Source organism: Chiloscyllium plagiosum, chromosome 43, assembly GCF_004010195.1.
Source record: "Chiloscyllium plagiosum isolate BGI_BamShark_2017 chromosome 43, ASM401019v2, whole genome shotgun sequence".
In the NCBI taxonomy this organism is placed as follows: Eukaryota; Metazoa; Chordata; class Chondrichthyes; order Orectolobiformes; family Hemiscylliidae; genus Chiloscyllium; species Chiloscyllium plagiosum.
Window position 1 is genome coordinate 569,759 of NC_057752.1, and position 23,206 is coordinate 592,964.

Here is a 23,206-nt window from a genome sequence, read left to right on the forward strand (position 1 = left end):
AGCTTTAAAAATAGAGCAAACCTATGATGCCCTTAGAGAGGTAATTATTTTGGAGGCATTCAAAAATTCATTGACTGAAGTAGTGTGAACTCATGTGGAAGAGCAGAGAGTTAAAACAGCAAGGTTAGCAGCTGAAGTGGCTGATGGTTATGAGCTGGTCCATAAACCACGGTTTGGCTTCCAGAATCAATTTCAGTCCATGAGGGATAGAAATTGGGGCAAAGAGAAATCCTCACGTGGAAAGGGAAAGGTAGATCTCAGTGAAAATCATATGGATAACTTACCACAGGATAAGAAAAGAAACCTTGAGGAGGACAAAGAAGTTAAAAAGCTCCAGTGTTTTCATTGTAATAAAGTGGGCCACACAAAATCACAATGTTGGTGGGCTAAGAGAAAGGCAGATGTCGGAAAACCAGACAAGCCTGGAAGTTTTGTTGGACTAGTAACAAAAAGCACAAGGGGAACTTAGACAAATGCCTCAGAGTGTACAAGATGTTCAGAGCTTGATCAAGGAGGAAGTGCCAGATTTGCTTAAAAAATACACATGCAAGGGTAAAATTTATCCACATACGCCAGGAGTAATAGGTAAGGAGGTTACAATATTAAGGGACACAGGATCCTCTCAGTCTGTAATGCTGAAGGATGAGGAGTTATGCACTCCTGAGGGACTATTGCCAGAAAAGGTACTGGTAACAGGAATTCATGGTGAGACAAAAAGTGCTTAGTTATGTAAAGTGAGGCTAGAGAGTCCAGAGAAGAGTGGAGAATTTGTGGAAGGAGTACTGGACAAACTCTCAGCTCCAGGGATACAATTTGTCCTTGCAAATGATATAGCTGATTCACCAGTAAACGTGCTGCCTAATCTAGTTGAAAAGCCAGTGGAGACGTAGGTAACTGAAAACATGGAGAATGTTTATCCAGGAATTTTCCCTGATTGTGTGATCACAAGATCACAGAGGCACAAGCTGAAGCAGGAGGGACCAAAAGGCACAGATAAGGAAGCTGACATAATGTTATCTGAAACTTTCTTTGATCAGATAAGTGGAACAGAGAAGGAACAAATAGGTAAACATGCAAGCTTCTTGAGCTCTACTAAGCTGATTGAATTACAGCAGAAAATGAGGATTTAAAACAGTTATATCAAAAGGCACTTACTGAGATTGAAAGTGAATGCATTCCTGTGTGTTATTACTTTGCAAATGATGTCTTTATTACACATTCAAGGAGACCATCACACATTCAAGCAGATGAGTAATGGGCAGAGATTCATCAAATTGCTTTGCCAGTAGGGTATAGAAAGGAGATGGTGCGAGTGATGCATGAGCTACCACTTGGAGGTCATTTAGGGGTGAGGAAAACACAGGCTAAAATACAAAAACATTTTTACTGGCCTGGAATACACAAAGATGTAGTTGAATTTTGCCAGATGTGTCATACATGTCAGCTAATCGGAAAACCACAGGCAGTAATGAAACCTGCATCTTTAATACCTATTCCAGCATTTGAGGAACCTTTCACAAGAGTCTTGATTGATTGCGTAGGTCCCCTACCTCAAACAAAAAGTGGGAATAAGTATTTATTAACAATAATGGATGTGTCAACTAGATCTCCAGAGGCAATCCCATTATACAACATCACAGCTAAAAGGGTTGTAGAAGAACTACTTAAATCCTTTACTAGATATGGACTACCAATAGAGATCCAGTCAGATCAAGGATCAAACTTCACATCCAAACTATTCAAGGAGGTTGTGGATAACTTGGGAACAAAGCAATTCAAATCTACTGCGTACCATCGAGAATCGCAGGGAATGCTAGAGAGATGGCATCAAACACTAAAGACCATGTTAAAGGCTCATGGTCAGGATTATCCAGATGATTGGGATAAGGGAGTTCCGTTTGTACTTTTTGCGATCAGAGATGCTCCAAATGAATCAACCAAATTCAGTCTGTTTGAATTAATTTTTGAGCATAAAGTAAGAGGATGGTTAAAATTGGTTAGGGAGAAATTAATAAGTCAGAATTCAGAGACCACCCATTTGGACTATGTGTCAAATTTTAGAGAACGATTAAATAGAGCTGGAGAGTTGGTTAGACAGTATTTAAAAGTATCACAGCATACAATGAAAAAGAAGCAGATAAGAAATCACAAATTCGCAATTTTGCAATTAGGGATAAGGTATTGGTGTTACTTCCAGTAACAGGTGAGCCTTTAAAAGCAAGGTTTAGTGGACCGTATCAAATTGAGAAGAAATTGAGTGAAAGTGAACTACTTGATAAGGACTCCAGACAGGAAGAAATCTCACAGTGTGTCATGTGAATGTCCTCAAAAGGTATTCTGATAGGGAAGGAAAGCAAGAGGAGAAGGTGTTCATGATTACAGCACAGAAGGAAGAGCCAAGTTCAGAGGATTCTGAATTGGACATTCCTCAAATCAAATTGGACAATGAGGAAATTGTCAAAAATTGGGATAAATTATTGAGTTACCTTCCACAAAAAAATTGAAATGACCTGAAAGAGTTATTACTATCACATGGAGAGATATGCAGAAATAAACTGGGAAGTACTAACCTAATTGTGCATGATGTAGATGTAGGAGATGCTGTTCTGATTAAACAACATCCTTATAGGCATAACCCTCTAAAGTTGGCACAGGTTCAGAAGGAGATAGAGCACATGCTCCAAGATGGCATAATCGAAGTGAGTTACAGTGACTGGAGCTCACCCAAAGTCATGGTGCCAAAGCCAGATGGTACCCAATGGTTATCTGTGGACTATCGCAAGGTCAACACCGTTACAAAGACTGATGCATATCCAATTCCACGGTTGGAGGACAGTGTTGAAAAAGTGGGACAAGCAACTTACATTTCTAAGTTGGACTTGCTCAAAGGCTACTGGCATGTACCTCTGTCAGAGAGCAAAGGCAATTTCGGCTTTCATAACACCAACTGGACTATATCCGTTCAAGGTCATGCCATGTGGTGTGAAAAACGCTCCAGCCACATTTCAGAGACTGACTAATAAGGTCATTGCCGGTTACCCAAGTGTGTGGAATATATTGATGACCTGGTGATTTTTAGTAGTCATGGAAGGAACATTTACAGCATTTATCGGACTTGGTTCAATTGACTTTGGAAGGCAGGCTTGGTAGTAAACCTAGCTAAAAATGAATTTGCCAAAAACCCAAGTCACATTCCTGGGCCATGTTATTGGACATGGACAAATGGCCCCACAGGATGTGAAAATGAAAGTAATTGGGGAATTTCCCACACCATTAACGAAAATTGCTGTACTACAGTTCCTGGGTCTGAGTGGATTTTACTGAAGGTTTATGCCGAACCTTAACAGTGTGGCTGGTCCACTCACTGAATTGTTAAAAAAGGGCAAGACGTTTCATTGGACAGTGGACTGTCAAATGGCATTTGACAGCCTAACCGAACACCACACTCTTGACTGTAATCTCCAGCATCTGCAGTACTCACTTTCCTCTAAAATCTGTGTTAACCACTGCCCCGATATTAGCCACACCAGATTACAAGGTGGCTTTCAAGGTGGTTATCGATGCCAGTGATGAGGGTGTCAGTGCGGTGCTCCTGCAGGAGGATGACAAAGGAATAGAAAGACCCGTCGGGTATTTTTCCAGGAAGTTGAACGTTCATCAACAGAAATATTCAATGGTGGAGAAAGAGACTTTAAGCTTGGTGTTAGCATTACAACATTTCAGTGTTTATATTACCAGCAACGCATTGAGACAATTGTACACACAGAACACAACCCATTGACATTTGTGGAAAAATTTAAGGACAAAAATGCCAGACTTTTTAGATGGAGCTTGTTGTTGCAGCTATTCAATTTGACAACTGTGTATGTTGCAGGTCGCAAAAACGGGATTGCTGATGCATTATCGAGACACGAATGAGATATGGAGGCATTTGGTGGTGGCTGTACCATGGCCTGAATTTGTATGTATTTGTACGTTTGCATGTTTACAGTTAGTATAGAGTATATATGTGTTTAGACTCCTAACCAGTTCTGGAAGGGTTAAAAATGAAGCCATCTTTTGGTATTGATGGTTCTATTTTTTAAGGGTGGATGGTGTCACAAAGCTAGTCCCTTTTTTTTTCTCAGAATTGTTCCTTGGTTCAAGGAGACTCAGTCCTTGATATTTTCAGAGGGGTAATAAACCGGGCCAGGCTCCAATCAGTTTGATTTGGTCCAGAGATGAAAAGGATTTTGAAAGGCCTTTTGTTTATATGTAAACAGATGAGACTTCAGGCTAAAGTGGTCATGTTTTAGAAGTGACCTGTATAAACAAAGGAGAGTGGTCAGGTATCTAGCTGAGCTGAGCAGTTTAATTCAGTCTTGAATTTGTTGGACGTTCAACAGGGAGCTGTGTGGAAACTCTCTCTTTTCTGCCCTTCAACTTCAACCTGTAAGCATGTGTTCCATTTATACTGGTTTTTAAAGGCATTTTGTTTCTTGGGATTGTTGTGTATATTCGGAACAGCATAATTAAGTCCAGTTGGATAGGTTGAGTTCTGTAGGAGTTCTTTATTCTGTTCTTTGTGTTTCATTGTGTAATTCTGTGAATACATTTTTGTCTGTTTTAAAATCTATTAGTCAACCTAGATAACTTAATCTGGGTAATTTTAGCTGTACACTTACCGAAACAAATTGCAACATTATAGTCTGAGCTGCCTGCTTAAGAATGTTTTGAGTGGTCTGGCTTAGTCCATAACAGAGGAAATGGGAGCTCCCAAAGGAAACCCATGAAGACACAGGGAGAATGTGCAAATTCCACACAGACAATCACCTGAGGCTGGAATCGAAACTGGGTCCCTGGCGCTGTGAGGCAACAGTACTAACCATTGAGCCAGCATGCCACCAAAGGTATTTTTGTTATTTTCATATTTTTTCAGTGTCATCCTTCAACGTTGGCTGTGCCTCAGAAGGTGGCACTCTTATCGCAGAGCCAGAAGATCATGCGTTCAAATACTACTCCCTAGATTTGAGCACAAAAGTTAAAGCTATTAGTAGTACTGAGGGACTACTGTACTGTTGGAGGCATTGCCTTTGAATAAGGTGTTAAACCTCATCTGCCCTCTCAAATAAATGTCATGATCCCGAAGCAGGATTTCAAAGAAGGGCAGGAGAGTTAATCTTGGTGTCCCTGGAGCAATATTTATCCCTCATCTCTCAACCAATATCGCAAAAACAGGTTGTCTGGTCATTATCACATTACCATTTGTGACATCTTACTGTGTGCAAGTTAGCTGCTACATTTCCTACATCATAACAGTGAATACATGTCAAAAGCACTAAACTGTAAAGTGCTTTGGAATGTCCTGTGTGATTTTGAAGGGTGCGATATATATAACGTATAACGACAAGTTTTCTTGAATGTTCTCATGTCATCTTCAAGTATGAATTTGTCGTATTGTTTGCACTCTTCCCTCCAAATTAGAAGGTCATGGAGGCAAGCCCCAGCTCCAGGACTTGAGAATATAATCGAGACTGACATAATCCTATGTGATTATGTTTCTGCAAAACAGGATGGAACATTTTACTAGATATAAAATGCTATGTAAATGTACCCTTCTGTTGGCATTTCAGTGCAGTACTGCGGGAGTGCTACATCATTGGAGGGTTGTCTTTCAGATGAGGCTTTAAACTGAGGTGCATGGTTTGAAGAAGGGCAGGGATAGTTCTTCCTGGTGTCCTAGCTAACATTTGTCCCTCATCCAACACCACCATGACTGCACAATTGACTGTGATATTGTCTACTTGCTGCAGATTTACACTTAATAACATTTAATGTTATCTGTGGTTCCAGCCTAGTTGAAATATGCCACGTGCCAAGGGGTGGGGAGTATGGGGATTCTGCTCATGTTTAATGGTAATGACCTCTTATGCACCACCAGTTTCATTTGCTCCAACAATGTTGGCCATGCGTTTAGCCATGTAGCCTCAAGAAAACTTAAATCTTTTACCAACCTGTTCCAGGACAAGTTCTGGTCCGTCCCAACATTAAGATCAATGGAGAAATTCTCCCTAAAGTGGACCATTCCCTGGGTAGCTGCTCCCATCTAAGACTGACATCAATGCAATGATTCATTATTGCAACCTATCTGCAAGCGCTGCCTTTGGACGCCTAAGGATAGGAGTCTTTCATGACCATGACATCCATGTGTATATGGCAATCACCCTTTGAACTCTTCTGTATGGATCCAAAACCTGGACAACATATAGATGCCACTTCAAAGCCCTTGAGAGGTACAATCAATGCTGTTTGAGACAGATTCTCTGAATCAATTGGGAGGACAGGCATACTAACATGAGCCACTGAAGCAACCAGTAACACAAGCATCAAGGCCATGATCATCCAAAGCCAATTTCACTGGGGCAGCCACATGTTTAAGATGCCTGAGTTCTGATTGCCAATGAAAATGTTTGGCCAGATCAAGGAAGACACTTGAATGAGGGGAAGACAAAGGAAATGTTTCAAAGATTCCCTTAAGGATTCCCTCAAGAAATGTAATATAGGCATCAATGTATGGGAGACCTCCTTCAGAAGAAACTGACTTGCAAAAAGCACCTCTATGAAGGGCAACAATTCTTTAAGAACACCCACCAGAAAGAGGAAGTATGGAAAATGAATTGGAGAAAGGAATGCGAGTGATGTCAAGGCCAAGGACCAATTCCACCTCCCAGAAACACCTGAGAAATGTGTGGTCAGAGATATGGCTGAAGGACTGGGTTCATCAGCCACACAAGGATGCACAGAACCCATGACTGATGATACGGAATTTCCTCAGTGGACTAGTGAGTTATTGATGACAACAGCGAGCCATATAGGCATGAAGCTCTGGAATTCCCCCCTCAGCCTCTCAACTCTACTTTCCTTCTTTAAGAAGCTCCTTAAAACCTAACTCTTTGATCAGGTTTTGGGAGCCACCTGCCCTAATATCTTTCCACGTGTCAATTTTCATCAATGTGAAGTCCCTTGGGATGTTTTACTAAATTAAAGATGCTATATAAAATGCAAGTTGTTGTTTTTGACTCCTCTGTTCAGCAAAGGGAGAAGAATCTGTCCTAGATACCCCAAATGAGATGAAGAACACAGTACCAGCAGAACCAATGAGCTCAGATCCATATGAACAATCAATCAGTCAGTGAAACAGCCCGAAAGGACCCGAAATCCACTAATATCATTCTGAAATTGGTAAACGTATATTCCAGGACTATTTTGGGGAAAAGAAAAAGCTTCTGTTTCAAGTGGAATTTATTAGCATGGTTTTATGGAAAAATGCCTGGCATTGGAAAAAGACCACTTATGACACAATGGCTACCAAGTTAAGAGGATTATACTTGAAAATCAGGATTTACATCACTACATCGTGCTTGGTTACTAATAGTACTTGCTTTGAGTCAAAGACTGTGACTCCAAGTGTATAATCCAGGTTGAAGGGGCTCTTGTGATGCAGTGGTATTGTCTCTATCTCTAGGTCAAAGGGTCCAGATTTAAGACCCACCTGCCCAAGAGATGTGTTATAACATGTCTGAAGTGGTTGATTTAAAATGATCTAAAACTGGTGCTACAGTTCTGAGTAAGTACTGCAGTATCAGATGAGACATTAACTAAAAGCTCCATGTCCCCTCACGGATGGATCTTATTGAACTATTTAAAACAGAGGCCAGTTTTATTTGTTATTTTATATATTTATCCCTTATCTAAAATTACTTATTATTTCATTGCCGTTTTGTGACGGAAATACTGCATTCCAATTAGCTCCTGCATTTTGGTATATTTTAGATTTCAGAACAGATATTGCATTTCATTGTACAGTATGTGAAGTTTTCTTTAAAAGTTTTTTCCTCCACCAGAGCATGGTTTAAATAAAAATGGTTGTCCTTTAGAACAACTGTCCTCCAGAAACTGAGAATGACAACAATTATAACTAATTTCCACCTATCAGCTCAGAAGGATGTAAAAATAGCGGCAACTGGCCAGCCAGTGAGCAAAAGAGAGACCTGCCATGAATTGGATTCTACCAATAAGCAAAAGCAGAAAGGAGTGGATTCCTGCCGTCAATCATGGCAGGCGGAAGGACAATGCTCTGGGAATGACCTCATGTGACTGACAAACTTTAGTTAGTTTTAGCAGGAGTTTTTAAAGGTTTAGTTAGCTTTTTAAAATAATTTTTTAGATATTTATTGATCGTAGGCGATCGTTAAAATCAGTTTGTAGTACCAGGCGATTCTAAGACTTGGAAAGATTATGATTTTTATTGAATGATTATTCTTTCGGAAATCTTGGAATACTTTACTAGAAGTTTGCTGCACGTTGTAAGTATATCGATGGACTTTTGTAATGTAATTGCCCAATGAGACGATTTGAAAAGGCGAACGGGACCAGTTTGTGACCGCCGGAGTGATTTCTAAATGGCTACCTCGCGAGCTTGCGCCCGCCAAAGCGAAAGGAAATCAGTTAGTGTTAATTAAAATAGACAGTTAGGGGGAAATGCGTGATTTCCACCATAAATTGTAATTTTTGTCGAGTGTATATATTATTTTTTTAGAAGAGTCCTCTCCCTTTGCAGCAGTTAAGGGTCTGCTGGAAGGGCGACAAAAGGATTGCTTAATGCCGCCACGTGCGAGAGATCTAACGTCGGTTTATCTAATTTGCTGTCAAATAAACAGAGAATTTAATCAAACGTTTTAAATTTTCAGCGTAATATCTCATGTCTCGTTTTATTCTGACACGAGGGAGAGAGAGAGAAGTCTCCCTATTCCTTCCCTCCCCATTAAGGTGATTCACCTTTTCACAGTCTATAACAAATATTATTATCTCAACGCCGAATCGTTCAATCAAAAACGATTTGAGAATTAATTAAAGCCTTCTCCAAGGAAGCCCTGCCCGCAGCGGCTCGGTGTTTTGCTGGGGAGGATTGTGCATTAGCTCTGGCTAAGATGGCAGCAATGCGTGTGCTTAGGGTTGGATTTTGTTTAAAACACGAATCGTTTTTCGGATCTGGCACAGCCATCAAAACTAGCTTTCTTTTTAGGGTTGTGGTTATTAAGATCTTAAACAAGAACTTTTTTATGTAACACAGATAAAGTGGTCACTGCTCACTTAACGTTTCCGTAGTGCTACTATATTGCAAAATGAGTCTGAAGGGAAGGGCGCACTGAATTTAGAGGCTGAGGTCGGACTTCATTCAAAGAAGCTCTTGAGCAAATGAGAGGAGGGGTGTGGCGTTGTAGCAAGAACAATCGCCAAAAGTGGGGAGAACAACGTTTAGGTATAGACGGGTAATATATGCGAGCTAGCTATATCCATGTCCCACGAATTAACCAAAAAAAATTAGTGGAGGTTTAACCTGACTGCTGCTCCATGTGCGCTCGACCTTTCACCCAGGTCAGGTGACTCCTTATGTAGTACTGTACAGATTGTGCCTTATGAATACAATAGTGTAATTTCAGATTCTCAACTACTCATGGCATCGGCTCAGAATTGGGAAAAGAGTGATAAAATCAAGATGGTGAGCCCACATTTGTTTTGAGAGTGAATTTGGAGTTGGGAGGCTGTTGGTTCAGGAGGAGGATTGGGACTGGAGGCAGGTCATGCCACTGAAATCAGAGAACAGCTGTAGTGTCTGGGTTGGTTTGTGTGTCTGTTTGCGAGTTGGTGGGTTTAGTCCCCCCTGCCTGCCCAAGGCAGCTGGCGATTGTAAAGAGGATGGGGCAAATGTGGAGTGATACAGGAGGTGAGGAGGTGATTGTTGCCCACTGACATTCTGAAAGTCTGAAACCATGCTGTGGTGACACTGGCTGTGTGAGTGGAAGCTGAAGCAATGGTAAGTGCCTTCAGGTGGCTCTTAAAATTGCTACCATTGCTATCTCCAGTCCCAAAGTGGGAGGAAGTTTTTTTTGGCTTGGGGTGGAGTGGAGGAAAAAAATGGAGGAAAAAGGAAGAGTTGACAAGGGAATGTGTGATAGGAATTTAAAAAAAAAATTTTTTGCCATAGTGAGATGGTGAATGACAATGGGCAGTAGCTATACAAAATTGAGACCACAGTGTTTGCCTTCAGTCAAAGAAGGCCTTTCTTTTTTAAAAGATGCTGGAGCAATTGTGCGCTTATCTCCAGATCTTCTAAATTCATGAACTTTTTCCAGTGTCTCTAAAGACAGAGAACTGCCACTGATGTCTCGTTGACCCTAACCATAGCTGGAGGTGGCCTTGACATTCTTATGGGTGATGCACATCATTGTGGGGTTCTCAGATTGTGGACTTATGATTGTGCTGTTGCTTGCTCCTGTGTTTGTGTAATCTGAGTAGATGGCATAGGTTGGAGAACTGTTGATTTGGTGTTCCTGAAATACATTTAGAAATGATATGATTCTCAAGTCTGGTGCAGAGCGTTAGTGAAAGTGGTGCTTTTGTTAAATGTATATCTGGAGTATTTGAGATTCTGCTTTTTTTTTCCCTTTTGAGATTGCTCTGTGAATTGTTAACTTTCCAAGCAAATCATCCTGCAACTTTAAAACAAAATTTGCTTTTCCTCTTGCCCCTGTTTTTTTTCCCACTTTTAATAGTGCTCGAATGGAAACATGAGTGCCAATTAGATGAAGTTTTTGCTGTAATTAAAAACAAAGTAATGTGAATGCTGGAGATCTGAAATGAGCAGAAATTGCTGGACAAATGCAGCTCTGACATTCACTTGGTTTTCTGTTCACAGATGCTGCCAAATCTGCCGAGTATCTCCAATTTCTCTTTTGCTTGGAGCTATATGTTGGGTTTTGTTTGGATCAAACCAAGGATTTTGCTTTTTTTTGTGTCGGAGCAGTTCTTTTTGTCAGTCATGTTTCAGATGCTGCTTCGATTATGCAAGCCTTGATGTGTTACTTGAAGCTGTTTGATCCACCGTCTCCTGCCCCATATTTCTCCAAGGCTCCTCAGGAGTGGGAAGGAGTTCACTCAGATCACTTCTAAAGTGAGGGGAGGGGGAAGTGAAGAAGATGGCAAAGACTGTTGATTTTGAAACTCGCAGCTCAATTATAAGTCAGTTGACCCTTTTTGAGTTGCCCATTTGACTCAGCTAAGTTATGAAGTTAAATGTTGAACGTTATTCCCCACTTTGACATTTGTCACTCCCTACTAAGAGGAAAATACCAAAATAGTTTGGAGGCATCTCCAGAAGGAAATGGTTAATGTTACAGATTAATGACCTTTTGTCAGAAAGATGTAATTTTGTAATTTGATAATGTCCAGATAATAAACATCACATAAACTGGCCAAATGTTTGTCAGAGTACCAGGGATAATTCCTCTTCTCTGCCTTAAAACAGTCATGGGATATTTTCCAACTGTGTATGTGGGGCCTTGGTGCTCAGCTGAAAAATGGCATTCCCTTACTGCTCCCCACTGAGTCAGAGTTGATACCACTTTAAATTCCCTTGCCTCATTTTAGATAACTAGCCATAGTTCATAAAGGTAATTGCCATCAGCCTTCATTGGGTAGACAGTTGGTTATGTCGAGTCAAGAATTGTACAGCACAGAAAGTGACCCTTTGGTCCAACTCGTCCATGCTGACCAGATATCCTGAATTAATCTAGTCCCATTTACCTGCATTTGGTCTATATTCTTCTAGTTGAAACTTTATTGCTGGAACAGCACAGCAGGTCAGGACCCTTTGGTCCAACTCGTCCATGCTGACCAGATATCCTGAATTAATCTAGTCCCATTTACCTGCATTTGGTCTATATTCTTCTAAACATTTTCTATTCCTATGCCCATCCAGATGCCTTTTAAATGTTGTTGTCATTGTACCAGCCCCCACCACTTCTGGCAACTCATTCCATACACGCACCGCCCTCTGTGTGAAAAAGTTGCCCTCTAGTTCTGGCCTCCCCTGCTGTGGGGAAAAAGGTCTTGGCTATTCACCTTATCCATGAACCTCATGACTTTATAAACCTCTAAGATCACCCCTCAGCCTCCGATGCTTCAAGGAAAATAGCCCCAGCCTATTAAGCCTCTCCTTATAACTCCAACTGTCCAAACCTGGCAACATCCTTGTAAGTCTTTTCTGAACCCTTTCAGGTTTCACAACACCTTTTCCTGTAGCAGGGAGACCAGCATTGAACGCAGAATTCCAAACGTTGCCTGACCAACGTCCTGTACAGTTGCAATATAATCTACCAATTACTATACTCCTACACTAGCCAATGTAGGTAAGTGTACAAACGCCACCTTCACTATCCTGTCTACATTTGACTCCACCTTCAAGGAACTATGAACCTGCACTCCAGGGTCTCTGTTCAGCAACACTCCAGGGCCTACTTGGAGTATGTGTCCTCGCCTGATTTGCCTTGCCAACAGGCAACATCTTGCATTTATCTAAATTGAACTCCATCTACCACTCCTCGGCCCATCTGATTAAGGTCCCATTGTGCTCTGAGATAAACTTCTTCACAGTCCAATTTTGGTGTCACCTGCAAACTTGCTACAAATTCCTCCTATATTCATATATACATTGTGGGAGGGTGGTGCTCTCATGGTGCAGTGGTAGTATCCCTGCTTCCCTGCTAGGAGATCCAGGTTCAAGTCCCACTTGTTCCAGTAGTGTGCTCCACATCTGAACAGTTTGATTAGAAAATATCTAGAAATGAGTTGGGGTTCTTGTGGTACAGTGAGTGTTCTACCTGCCCTGGACTCTGAACAGGTTGACTTTAAAACTATCTATAGCTTGAGGGGCATCGCTGTGAAATGTGGGTTAAGCTGAGGAGGTAGGGTTTCCATGAACCACTAGAGGACTGAACCTGTGCTTTTGACATTTATTCTGTATTACATTCTAACTGACCAAGTTGAGTAGGGCCCCCACAACCTCCTAACAATTGTAAATGTTACAATTGTACCAGCCACCACCACTTCATCTGGCAACTCATTCTGCACACGTACCACCCCCTGTGTGGTACGTGTATGGAATGAGCTGCCAGAGGCTGGTACAATGACAACATTTAAGAGGCATCTGGATGGGTATAAGGTTTGGAGGGATGTGGGCTGGGTGCTGGCAGGTGGGACTAGATTGGGTTGGGATATCTGGTCGGCATGAATGGGTTGGACCGAAGGGTCTGTTTCTGTGCTGTACATCTGACTCTATGACTCTATTGCCTTTATGTGCAATCAAACCCTTTTTGTAATCTTAAGGAAAATCCAAACTGCTGGACCTTGACCCTTTTGTATCCGAATTTGACTGACTCAGGAGGCTGAAGACAGTGCATTAAATGGAGACAAAACAGTGAGCATTGCTTGCAGCTTTGACACGCTTCTCTGAATTCTGGAATGGTTACTGTGCAAGAGGAGACCATTCAGCCCATTGTCTGTGCCAACTTTCTCCTCTTTCTTGCTTTCAACCCCTCCCTCTGGCTTCCATTCAGCACAGAGTACGCATACCAGATTTGGAGAAATCAAAACAAAGACTTCACTGGAAAATCTGCTAAAATATTCTTAAATTGCTGTTTTTTATTCCCCGTAAATTAAACCTCAGGATTGAGCAGAATCTGCCAATGCAGCTTTTGTTGCCTGAGGCAATGAACAGTTGATAACGGAACAGACACAGCTGTTGTCATAGTGATGGCATTGGCTGCTGGATGCGAGGTTAATAACTTTTATACATAAAACCTGTGTTTATTTGAAAAGGTTTCTTAAAAATTGCAGGGAAGTTGGGAAAGAGCAGGCAGTCCAACTAATGCAACTCTTTCAAGAGCTGGCACAAACACAGTGGCATGAGTAGCTGAGTATGTTGTATGATTCTGTTTCGTCTGAGAATTGAAGCCATTTTCTTTTAAAAGTCTGTGACTGGTTCATAGGGTACTTAATACTCACCTGTAGATTGAAGCTTTGCTTCTGAATCTTCACCTTTTTTGTTTGTTTTTGTCCCCACCAAACACCTTAACTTTAAACAAACACCTTGACTGTGCTAATATGTTGTGTTACAAGTGTCATAAAGTTGAAATGAAAGAGACTTGCATTTATCTTTTCCCTTTTCTAACCTCTGGGTGTCCCAAAATACTTTATGGTCAAAGTGGTTTTGAGATTATAATCACTCTTGTGATGTAGGAAGTATGGCAGCTAAGTAATGCATAGCAAGATCCCACACAGTAAGTTGATAATAAAATTGTCTTTTTTTTTATATGCTGTTGCTTGAGGGATGATCATTGGCTTGAAGACCTTGGGAAGAACTTCCTTGTTTTTCAAGTGTCAAGGAACCTTTTCATGTTCACCTAATATTGTGTCTCTTAATGTCTCATTCTCCTAATAGTGCAGTGAAGCACCAGGTGAATGGTGGCGGTCTCCTCTGAGAACAATGACGTAAAGTACAAACTGCGCTTTAGGTGTTAACCAGCTTCTAGGCAGATTGTGGTCATTGCTGAAGAACTTTGTTAGACAGTGTCTGTTCTTTTATATTATTTTCTTTTAGGTCTGTATTCTTGGTTATAAGGCTGAACAGCTCTTTAGTCATCTGCAGATGACAATCCACTTGAGTCTGCAAACTTTTCCAACTTTGCATCCCACCTGGTATCTCCCCTTCTTTTTGCCTCTCTAACCTCCTCCCTCTCACTACAACTGATCCTTCTGTCAAACCACTTCTCATTAAGAAAACAAACTATCATTGTCCTTGCTTTTGGTTACTTCTACTGAAACATCAATATCTTGGATGATGATTAAAAGTTTTTTTGGGCGGGTAATTTGATTTATAGACAGTATCACCGTTGAACCTGATCCTGTTTACACCTCTTTGTTTTTGGAAGGCATAACTGAATTGTAGTATGGAGTTGAAGCTTTCGTTATCCCTGTGTGTTTTTTTTTGCACAATTTCTCATAATAGTCAGGTGCTAGACAGTACTATAGTGTTTTATGTTTCTGGCCTAATACATAAAATGTGGGTCCAAATTTCTTGCTGTGACAATTTGATAAGAGTTCAAATTCTCAATAGATGTCATTAAAAATCTGGAAATAAACATCAGGTTTCAGTGAAAATGACCACAAAGCAATTGGGTTGTTGTAAAAGCCCATCTGGTCATATAATCATTTGCGTCAAGATGTTTGTTTTCTTCGCCTATCTGACCTATATAAGACTCCTATTCCAATACCAACTAATTTCTTAACTGCTCTCTGAATTACCCCGTTGTGGAATTACTTTTTTGAGAGCTGCAATGGATGGGCAATAAATGCCAGCTGTGCCAATGATGCATCCTGTGAATTCATTATTTCTGAAGATGCAAAGACCATAAATACAGTGCTCCTAATGCCTGGAGTTAGCTCAATTAATATTGACTGAGAATCCTTTAGACCAGCTGGTTTACTACTATATTAAGGGGTGTCTGTGAAACCAGAGTAGTGGAGTTCTTAGTTTTTAAATGTTACTTTGACTGGAAGGAACTGTCCTTTCACTACTCCCATCTCTGACAGCAATACCCCATTGCAGGAAGAAGGGAAGGTTTGGAAAGGAGCCACTAGCTGATGTAGTTGACTGTTCTTCCAGCTTCCCTTTGCCCCACCAAACAATGGCACAGCTAAGATCAGAGAGCTTGCTGGTGTAGTGTCACTTTGTAGATGCTGGAGGCTATTGGTGTCTTGGCGCAATGTAGGACTCTGGGTGTTGAATTCTGCTGACCAGTGAATGGAGACAAGTAGGTTTGAGTGGCTTTTGATACAGTAAAACCAAGGTCCCATTTGATTAATGAGGTGAGCATTAAAGACGTCATGGTGTTAGTTGAGAAGGAATGCGGAGTTCCAATCAATATTCACCCAACAGCAGCACCAAAAAGACGCAATATTGGTCTTTGTGTTTCTGTGTGGAACCTTGCTGTGTGTGAATTAGCTGCTGCATTTGCCTAGATCTGACAGACTATCTGTACTTTGGCTGTAAAGGGTTTTGGGACAACCTGAGGTTGTGAAAGGCACTCTATAAATGCAGCTTTTCTTTTAATCAAAGAGCACTAGTGTTAGTTGCGTAAGATGTCTTGAGTTTGGGTCCACCCAGGAAGTTACCTGAGTCAAATCCCAGGCTCTTTGGACATTTAGCATATGTTGGGATTCTCAGGATATGAATATCATTCCCAATTGTCTCTTGAAGGTTAATGACCATCTTAAACTTTGAGGTTTCTGTGGTGAAGGTGCTCCTACAGTACTGTTAGGGAGGGAGGTCTAGATTTTAACTGAGCAGTGATGAAAGAAATGCTGGTATATTTAGGTTAAGACTGTAAGATTTGAAAATTCTTATTCCCCTGTGCCTAACGTCCTTATTCTTTAGACAGTGGGGTTTGAGTGTGGGTGGTTTTGTTGGGGTTATGATGTTTCATCTGGCTAATTTTTTTTATACTTGTGCAATTCATATGTGAATATTAGATATTTGGGTGGCGAATTGTGAAAAGCAAAAGTAGGACTTTCTTTTAAAAAATGTTTCTTTTCAATCTACCCAGGTGATAGTGAGGAGGGAACAAGCGCGTGTGTGGTGGCAAAATGCAGCAGTATGAGCCTGTGGCAGAGATCGGAGAAGGGGCGTATGGTACTGTTTACAAGGCACGAGACTCTCTGAGTGGAAAATTTGTTGCTCTAAAAAATGTGCGGGTTCAAAGAAATGAAGATGGCCTGCCACCGTCGACTGTGAGGGAAGTGGCCCTTCTGAAGCGGCTGGAGTATTTTGACCATCCCAACGTTGTAAGGTGAGGGTGTTAAGATTGGGGGCTTGGGTTTGATCTTTTAGTTTGACTGACAGCGGTCACCTCACTGTGCCTTTGGACATCTTATCCCCTTGGGCTTTGTCATACACGTGTTCACTGTGTCTCAACGCCTGTGATCCAGGGTATTAATTCACACAACATGGATTACCTCACAATACCAGTCAGCATTTATTAAACAAATATCAGATTACTGGATCCTACCCTATAGCTGCTAGGAGTGTGGGAGGTTTTATTTATTTCTCCTATTCTCCTATTCATGGTTTCCTGCTCACCCCCCTGTTTTAGCCAAGTGTGTGTTCGGCTGTTGGGGGCACCATCAAAATCCAAGCTGAATAATTGATATATTCAACAAAATCACTGGATAGTGACTGACAGTGGAGGTCCTGACCATATGTCCCCTTCTCAATCCTGGTCACTTATTGCATACTAGCTAACCCAGATTGGAGGTGGAAGCTTCCACCTTCTGATACTTGTGTATAGTATTTCTCCCATTGAGCTGACCACTTATTGTTTTTGATCACCTCTACTGATTTGTACATAGATTTTGTACTTGCTGTGATTCAACCTGAGTCAAAAGTTTTTGGGTTAATGTTCCACTCTGAATACAGAGCACAAAAATTGAGGCTGCCGCTCCCAATGCAGTACACATTGTTTGTGGGAGCTTTCTACAAACTATTTGGTCACCACTTTTCCTACACCACAGCAGTGACTAAGCTGCAAAAAATGCTTTGAGATGTCTTTAACTTTTGCAAGGTGTTTTATAAACACAAACCTTTTATGTTGTCTTGCATGTCCCTGTGTTTGCTGTAATTAAGAAATTAATTTGCTGCAGAGCTGAATGAACTACTTTTAAGCTTTCATTCCTCAGGAAGTGGGATATAGGGGCCACATTGAATGCTGACTGTGTAAATGTCTTGTTTCCTCTTTGGGTAGATTGTGAAAAGTTACTGATTTGAACTCCCACCCTGTTAATGCATTTCAAATCAAATGTTTGTGCCTGCCATTAAGGCAATGGGATTGTGCCTGTCTATCATGCCTGATGAGTCAGGCATTTGGAATGTAGTTGTGTTCTAGACAGTTTTTGTTTTGCATGTTTGAAGGATGTGAAGGTCTTGGATCAATTCTGTGATACGGCTGTTGGATCTTGACGCTCTGGCATTGTGCAGCCTGTGGTGGTACCTAATTCACCAGGTGGGGTTGGGGGCTGGTGCTCTAGGGGAATCTGACCAGTACTTACTATGGCGTGCTGGTAGCACATTGGTTTATGCCATTTTGATGCTGTATCGTGTGTGTGTGTGTGTGTGTGTGTGTGGTAATCACGACCGGAGTTGGTGGGTAACGGTGGGGTGGGTACCGATCCTACAGTGTCATCCGACCATCGGCAGATATGCTGCATTGCGTGGGCACATATCTTCTTCTCCTCCTCCTGGGATACTGCATGGGACTCTGAAGAGGGATTTCATTTTTGAGAATCTCAGAACTTTCACAAACTTGTTGTATCTGGGAGCCCATTGCATGTGCCGATTGAGATGAAAAAGCTGCTGTCAGGAAGTGTCAGTGTAGGCGAACAGACACCATTTCCCATCCAGTTGTCCAGTGTTGCATCATACACTGCTTGGTTATCAATCCAGAGAAATGGTATGTTAGCTTGTCAGGGCATGGCAGAGGAAGAGAATGTCCTTCAGACTCCTGTAAAATTTAAAAGTCCTGTGTCACCAGTTGTCATCTGGCCTCATGGAGGTTGCTAACTTGTTGGCCCACGGTATGATGTTGGGCCTGTGTTGTGGGCCATGACCCAGGAACACTTGGATTGCAGGTCTGTTCCAAACCTCCACTTTTGTCAAATCAGGTGAATTTTTTTGGGATGGTCTGCCAAATCCCAAAGCAGTTTGCACAGGCACTTTGACACAGAAGAAATCTGTGTCAAAGACTTCCTGATTTTATTTGGTGCACTCGGTCTTGTTCTAGCAGTGTGCTGACTAAAGACTAAAACTTGAGTCCTAAGTGTACATCAGCCTGAAATGATAGAATGCTTATTGTCTGACTGACAGTCTCACTTGTTACACAAATTATACTTTATGCTAGCTAGCTACTTACCAGTTAATTTCCCCTGAAGTAAACTGATGTACTACTAGGCACAGAGGCATCCTTTGTTTACTTGTGTACAGTATACTGGCTGTGGTCAGCCAGCTCTGAGTTACCCCCCCTGAATTGAAGAGATTCTCAGTCCCCTGTTAATATTGTTCAGCCAGGGCTTCCTGATTGGGTTTGTTAACCTGGGACAACCGAGGATCATGTAATCAACACGATTCACTTGGTTCAGGCGACTAAGTTCTCTCCACTCCTCTTGCCCGCCTTGGCTGGACTGTAGCCTGTCTCTTGTGTCTGGAGTGTCTCATGAGAATTTCCTCCCCTGCCTGGCAGCGTAGAGGCTGCATCCATCTCTGACTCTGAAGTTTCCTTGACGCTAGACGGAGATGGAGAACCTGTGGTTTCCAACACTCCTTCTGGCTGTTCGGAGGGAGCAGATGTGTTTCACTCCTGCACAGTTTGCGAGGTAACAGCTTTCAGTTGATACATAAAGTTTGTTTAGGACCACTTTGCCTACCTGAATTTTTGTAAGTCATGAGACCTGACCTCATTAATCTTGGAGACAGTCAGGACTGCACATGCTGGAGATCAGAGTGCAGTGCTGGAAAGTCGATATTTCGAGCATTAGCCCTTCATCAGGAATAATTTCTGATGAAGAGTTATGCTTGAAATGTTGACTCTCACTCCTCAAATGCTGCCTGACTGGTGCTTTTCCAGCACCGCACTCTTTGACTTGCATTAATCTCATTTGCCTTATACCCACACAGGGCTGTTTTCATGGTTCCAGCACCAAACTTGGTTCACCCCAAATTAAATTGTTTCTCAGGCTTAGAGGAGGCTTGTAGCCAGTATTAGCATTCCTGATGTTGTTTCACAACCACCACCCACCCCCCCTGCTCTAGGAATATTAGCATTAATCTGGTGCAGAGTAGTCTTTCCATCAACAACTCTGCTGGAGCTATCCCTGTTGTTGTGTGAGAGTGGTCTTATAATTGAACAGGAACCAAGACAGTTTGGTATCAAGTGACACAATACGCTGTTGCTTTAAGCCTGCTTTCAACGTTTGGGCGGCTCTTTCTGCTAGACTATTGCATGATGGATGGTGTGGAACTGTCCTTTCTGTGCCAAAAACTATTCGACTTCAGGAAATACTCACATTCCCTGCTGGTAAATGATATCCCTTTGTCCATGCTCAATACTTCCGGGAGTCAGTGTATTGCAAGTTATGCTTGCAGCTTCTCCATAGTTATCCCTGAGTTTGCTGAGTGGACTTTATGCACATCTAACCACTTTGGCCATTCATGATGACTGGGAACATTGAGCCCATGAAAGGACCAGTATAGTTGATCAAGTCAAAGGTTTACCTGGCCATTCTCATAAATGTGGGGCCACTGCTGGTGGCAACTTTTATCCTTTATTGACAATCTGGGCACTGCCCCACCAATGTACCTATGTTGGCATCCAACTCTGGCCAACAGACATGGCTTCTTGCTAGCATCTTCAGGGGTTTTCAAGATGGAGTTCAGCCAGTATCTGGCAGTGACCTTTCACTCTGGATAACCACCCTTGCTCTCCAAAGTAACAGGTCAACCTGTCTGGTGATCTGGTTTCACCAGGTCCAGAAAACTTTTAATCCTGGTTGTGATGGCCCGCTACCTGCCCCATTACAACCAGCTGTTTTAATTTTGTTCAGACTGGATCTTTGTGTCCACCGTCTAATATCGTCAGTGATGACTGGAAGAGTGTTCAGAAAGTTTAAAACTGGAATGGACTCTTCGAGTGATGACACCACCAGTGGAGTAACTCAATGAGAGGTAGCTCAAGGCATCACTTGACTTCCTGGACTGTTCTAACTTTACCTCTATGCACTGAGAGCAAGGGCCCAACGCTGAATTCTACCAGAAACTGTGGGTGGCACTGCTTTGTCTTCAGTAGCCCTAGCAGGGGTTTGTGATCTGTTACTGTAATAAATTCCTGCCTGTAAAGGTACTGTTAGAACTACTCCACAACAAAATGACTGCCAAATCTACCTTCTCTGGGCATATTTACATTCAGCATCAGCTAAAGTCTGGGAAGCATACACTTGGGCCACTGGTGAGTCAATACCTCCCTAATATCGTACAGCACTACCTCTCGCTTCAGATTGTAGTGAGCCAATGCCTCAGATGACAGCTGCTTCACTTCCCTGAATGCTACTACTTGGCTACGTGACCATTTCCAAGGCTGACCCTTTTTCAATTGCAGGTGTAAGGGTGCCAAGATGGAGGTCGGGCTACGTATGCATTTTCCATAATAATTCTGGGGTTCCTTTGGTTGCCCTCACTTTATCTTCCAACAAGTGTAACCTCGTTTTGTGACTGTAACCAAAGTAGGTCACTTAGGGTGCCTGGAACACACACTTTTCCCTTTTATTTTTAAGGCATACATCCACTTGGGAGAAATGCTTAAGCACTATATCCAAGTTCTCTCTTCATTGCTCTTTCTGGTTGTTAGCACATCATCCAGGTAAATGGCAATTTGGGGTAGCCCTTGGAATGTTCTCTGTGGTCTGCTGGAAAAGGACGAAGCTGATGATACCCCAAATGGCAGTCTTGTACAGAGGAACCTCGATTATGCAAACGAGATGGGCAGGCTTTATTTCATTCAGATAATTGATCTCCTCTGGGGCTTGGAGTTTTCTGTGGTCTGCTCCCTGTTCAGGAGACTAGGCAAAATTACACTGTGTGCAAGCATCCGCATCCCAAACCTGCCTGCCCTGACCCTGCCCACTCACATTCCCCCCACCCCACCCCGAGAGTTAATAGTAAGGCCCTGTGGAGTGCTGTTTAACAGCGACCTAGGGGTTTGTGTACGCAGTTCCTTGAAAGTGGCATCACAGATAAACAGGGTAGCAGGGTAATGAAGAAGGTGTTTAATATGCTTGCCGTTATTGGTCAGAGCATTGAGTATAGGAGTTGGGATGTCATGTTGCGGCTATACAGGACATTGGTTAGGCCAGTTTTGGAATACTGTATGCAATTCTGGTCTACCTGCTATAGGAGGGCATAAGTTTAACATGAGGGTGAAGATATAAAAGGGACCTGAAGATATAAAAGGGACCTGAAGGGTAACTTTTTCTGTCTCTTGGTGGTGTGTGTATGGAATGAGTTGCCAGAGGAAGTGGAGGAGGCTGGTACAATTACAACATTCCAAAAGACGTTTGATCAATATTGTAACACCCCTTGCCTGAAGATTCTATACACTGGAATATTGAACTGCCAGTCCTGTCCTTAGTCAATCATGTTTCTGTTATAGCAATGATACCATATTCCCATGTGTAATCATCTCCCTTATTCACAAGGCTCCTTGCATTAAAATAAATGGCCACCAAGCCTTGCTCCCTTATGCCTTGACCTGACTATGTATACTCTACCTTCCACACTGACTTTGAGTTTTCTATATTTATGCATCACCCCTTGCTGTAACTGCCTGTCCTTCCTTGTTGCTGCAGGTTGTTTGACGTGTGTGCGACAATGAGAGCAGACAGAGAAACTAAGGTCACTTTGGTGTTTGAGCATGTCGACCAGGATCTGAAAACTTATTTGGAGAAAGCACCGTCACCTGGCCTACCAGCTGAAACAATCAAGGTAAAAAGCAAAACTGTCTGACTATTTGAGGCAAGCCTACTGTTTCTTTGACCCTTATTCCAGCCATGTACTAGAAAAGAGGGTGTGTCAGATGAGGCTATAGTGATGTTCGCTGACCCATAGATGGGACAGGTGACTTCTTAAAAAAAAAAAATACTGTTGAGAGTTCAGGGAGTGTACTTTGATGTCACTGCTGAATTGACTTGAAATGGAATTAAGGGCTACGGGGAGAATGCGGGTAGGTGGAGTTGAAATGCCCATCAGCCATGATTGAATGGCGGAGTAGACTCGATGGGCCGAATGGCCTTACTTCTGCTACTATGTCTTATGAAATGAAAAATGTCCAATTCTCCTTTTTGTTTAAAAAAACAAGTAGTAACTGAAATATGAACAGAAATATTGGACATGCATAGCAAATCAGTCAACATCTGTGGTGAGTGGAGTGTGTGGTGTTCGAAAAGTGCAGCAGGTCAGGCAGCATCCTGAAGGGTTTATGCCCGAAACATCTATTCTGCTCCTCAAACGCTGCCTGACCTGCTGTGCTTTTCCAGCACTGCACTCCATTCTGATCTCCAGTATCTGCAGTCTTCACTTTCTCCTAGGATCTGTGGTAAGTAAAGATTAGTTCTTGTTCCAACGATGCCTGTATTTTATAATTCTTATCATGTTCTTATTGCTGCATACCCTCTCTCTTCCCCCCCCCCCCCCCATTGTCTGTAATTTCTTCCAGCTCCCACATACCTT

General features: G+C 42.1%; 1 protein-coding gene across 6 annotated transcripts in view; it reads left to right on the forward strand.

Moving 5' to 3' along the window:
• Nucleotides 1-8,001: 8,001 nt before the first annotated feature.
• The window catches only part of cdk4 (cyclin-dependent kinase 4), a 66,560-nt gene continuing 51,355 nt past the window's right edge, over nucleotides 8,002-23,206 (forward strand). For 2 of the 6 annotated variants that reach the window (XM_043681765.1, XM_043681767.1), the window contains exons 1-3: nucleotides 8,002-8,345; nucleotides 16,485-16,727; nucleotides 22,327-22,462. In XM_043681765.1, coding sequence (XP_043537700.1) covers nucleotides 16,525-16,727; nucleotides 22,327-22,462 — 339 coding nt within the window. In that variant the 5' untranslated portion in view covers nucleotides 8,002-8,345; nucleotides 16,485-16,524. Of the gene's footprint in view, nucleotides 8,346-9,471; nucleotides 9,542-16,484; nucleotides 16,728-22,326; nucleotides 22,463-23,206 lie in introns of those variants that run through there. The other 4 variants (XR_006309974.1, XR_006309975.1, XM_043681764.1 and 1 more) reach the window with 3 other exon arrangements.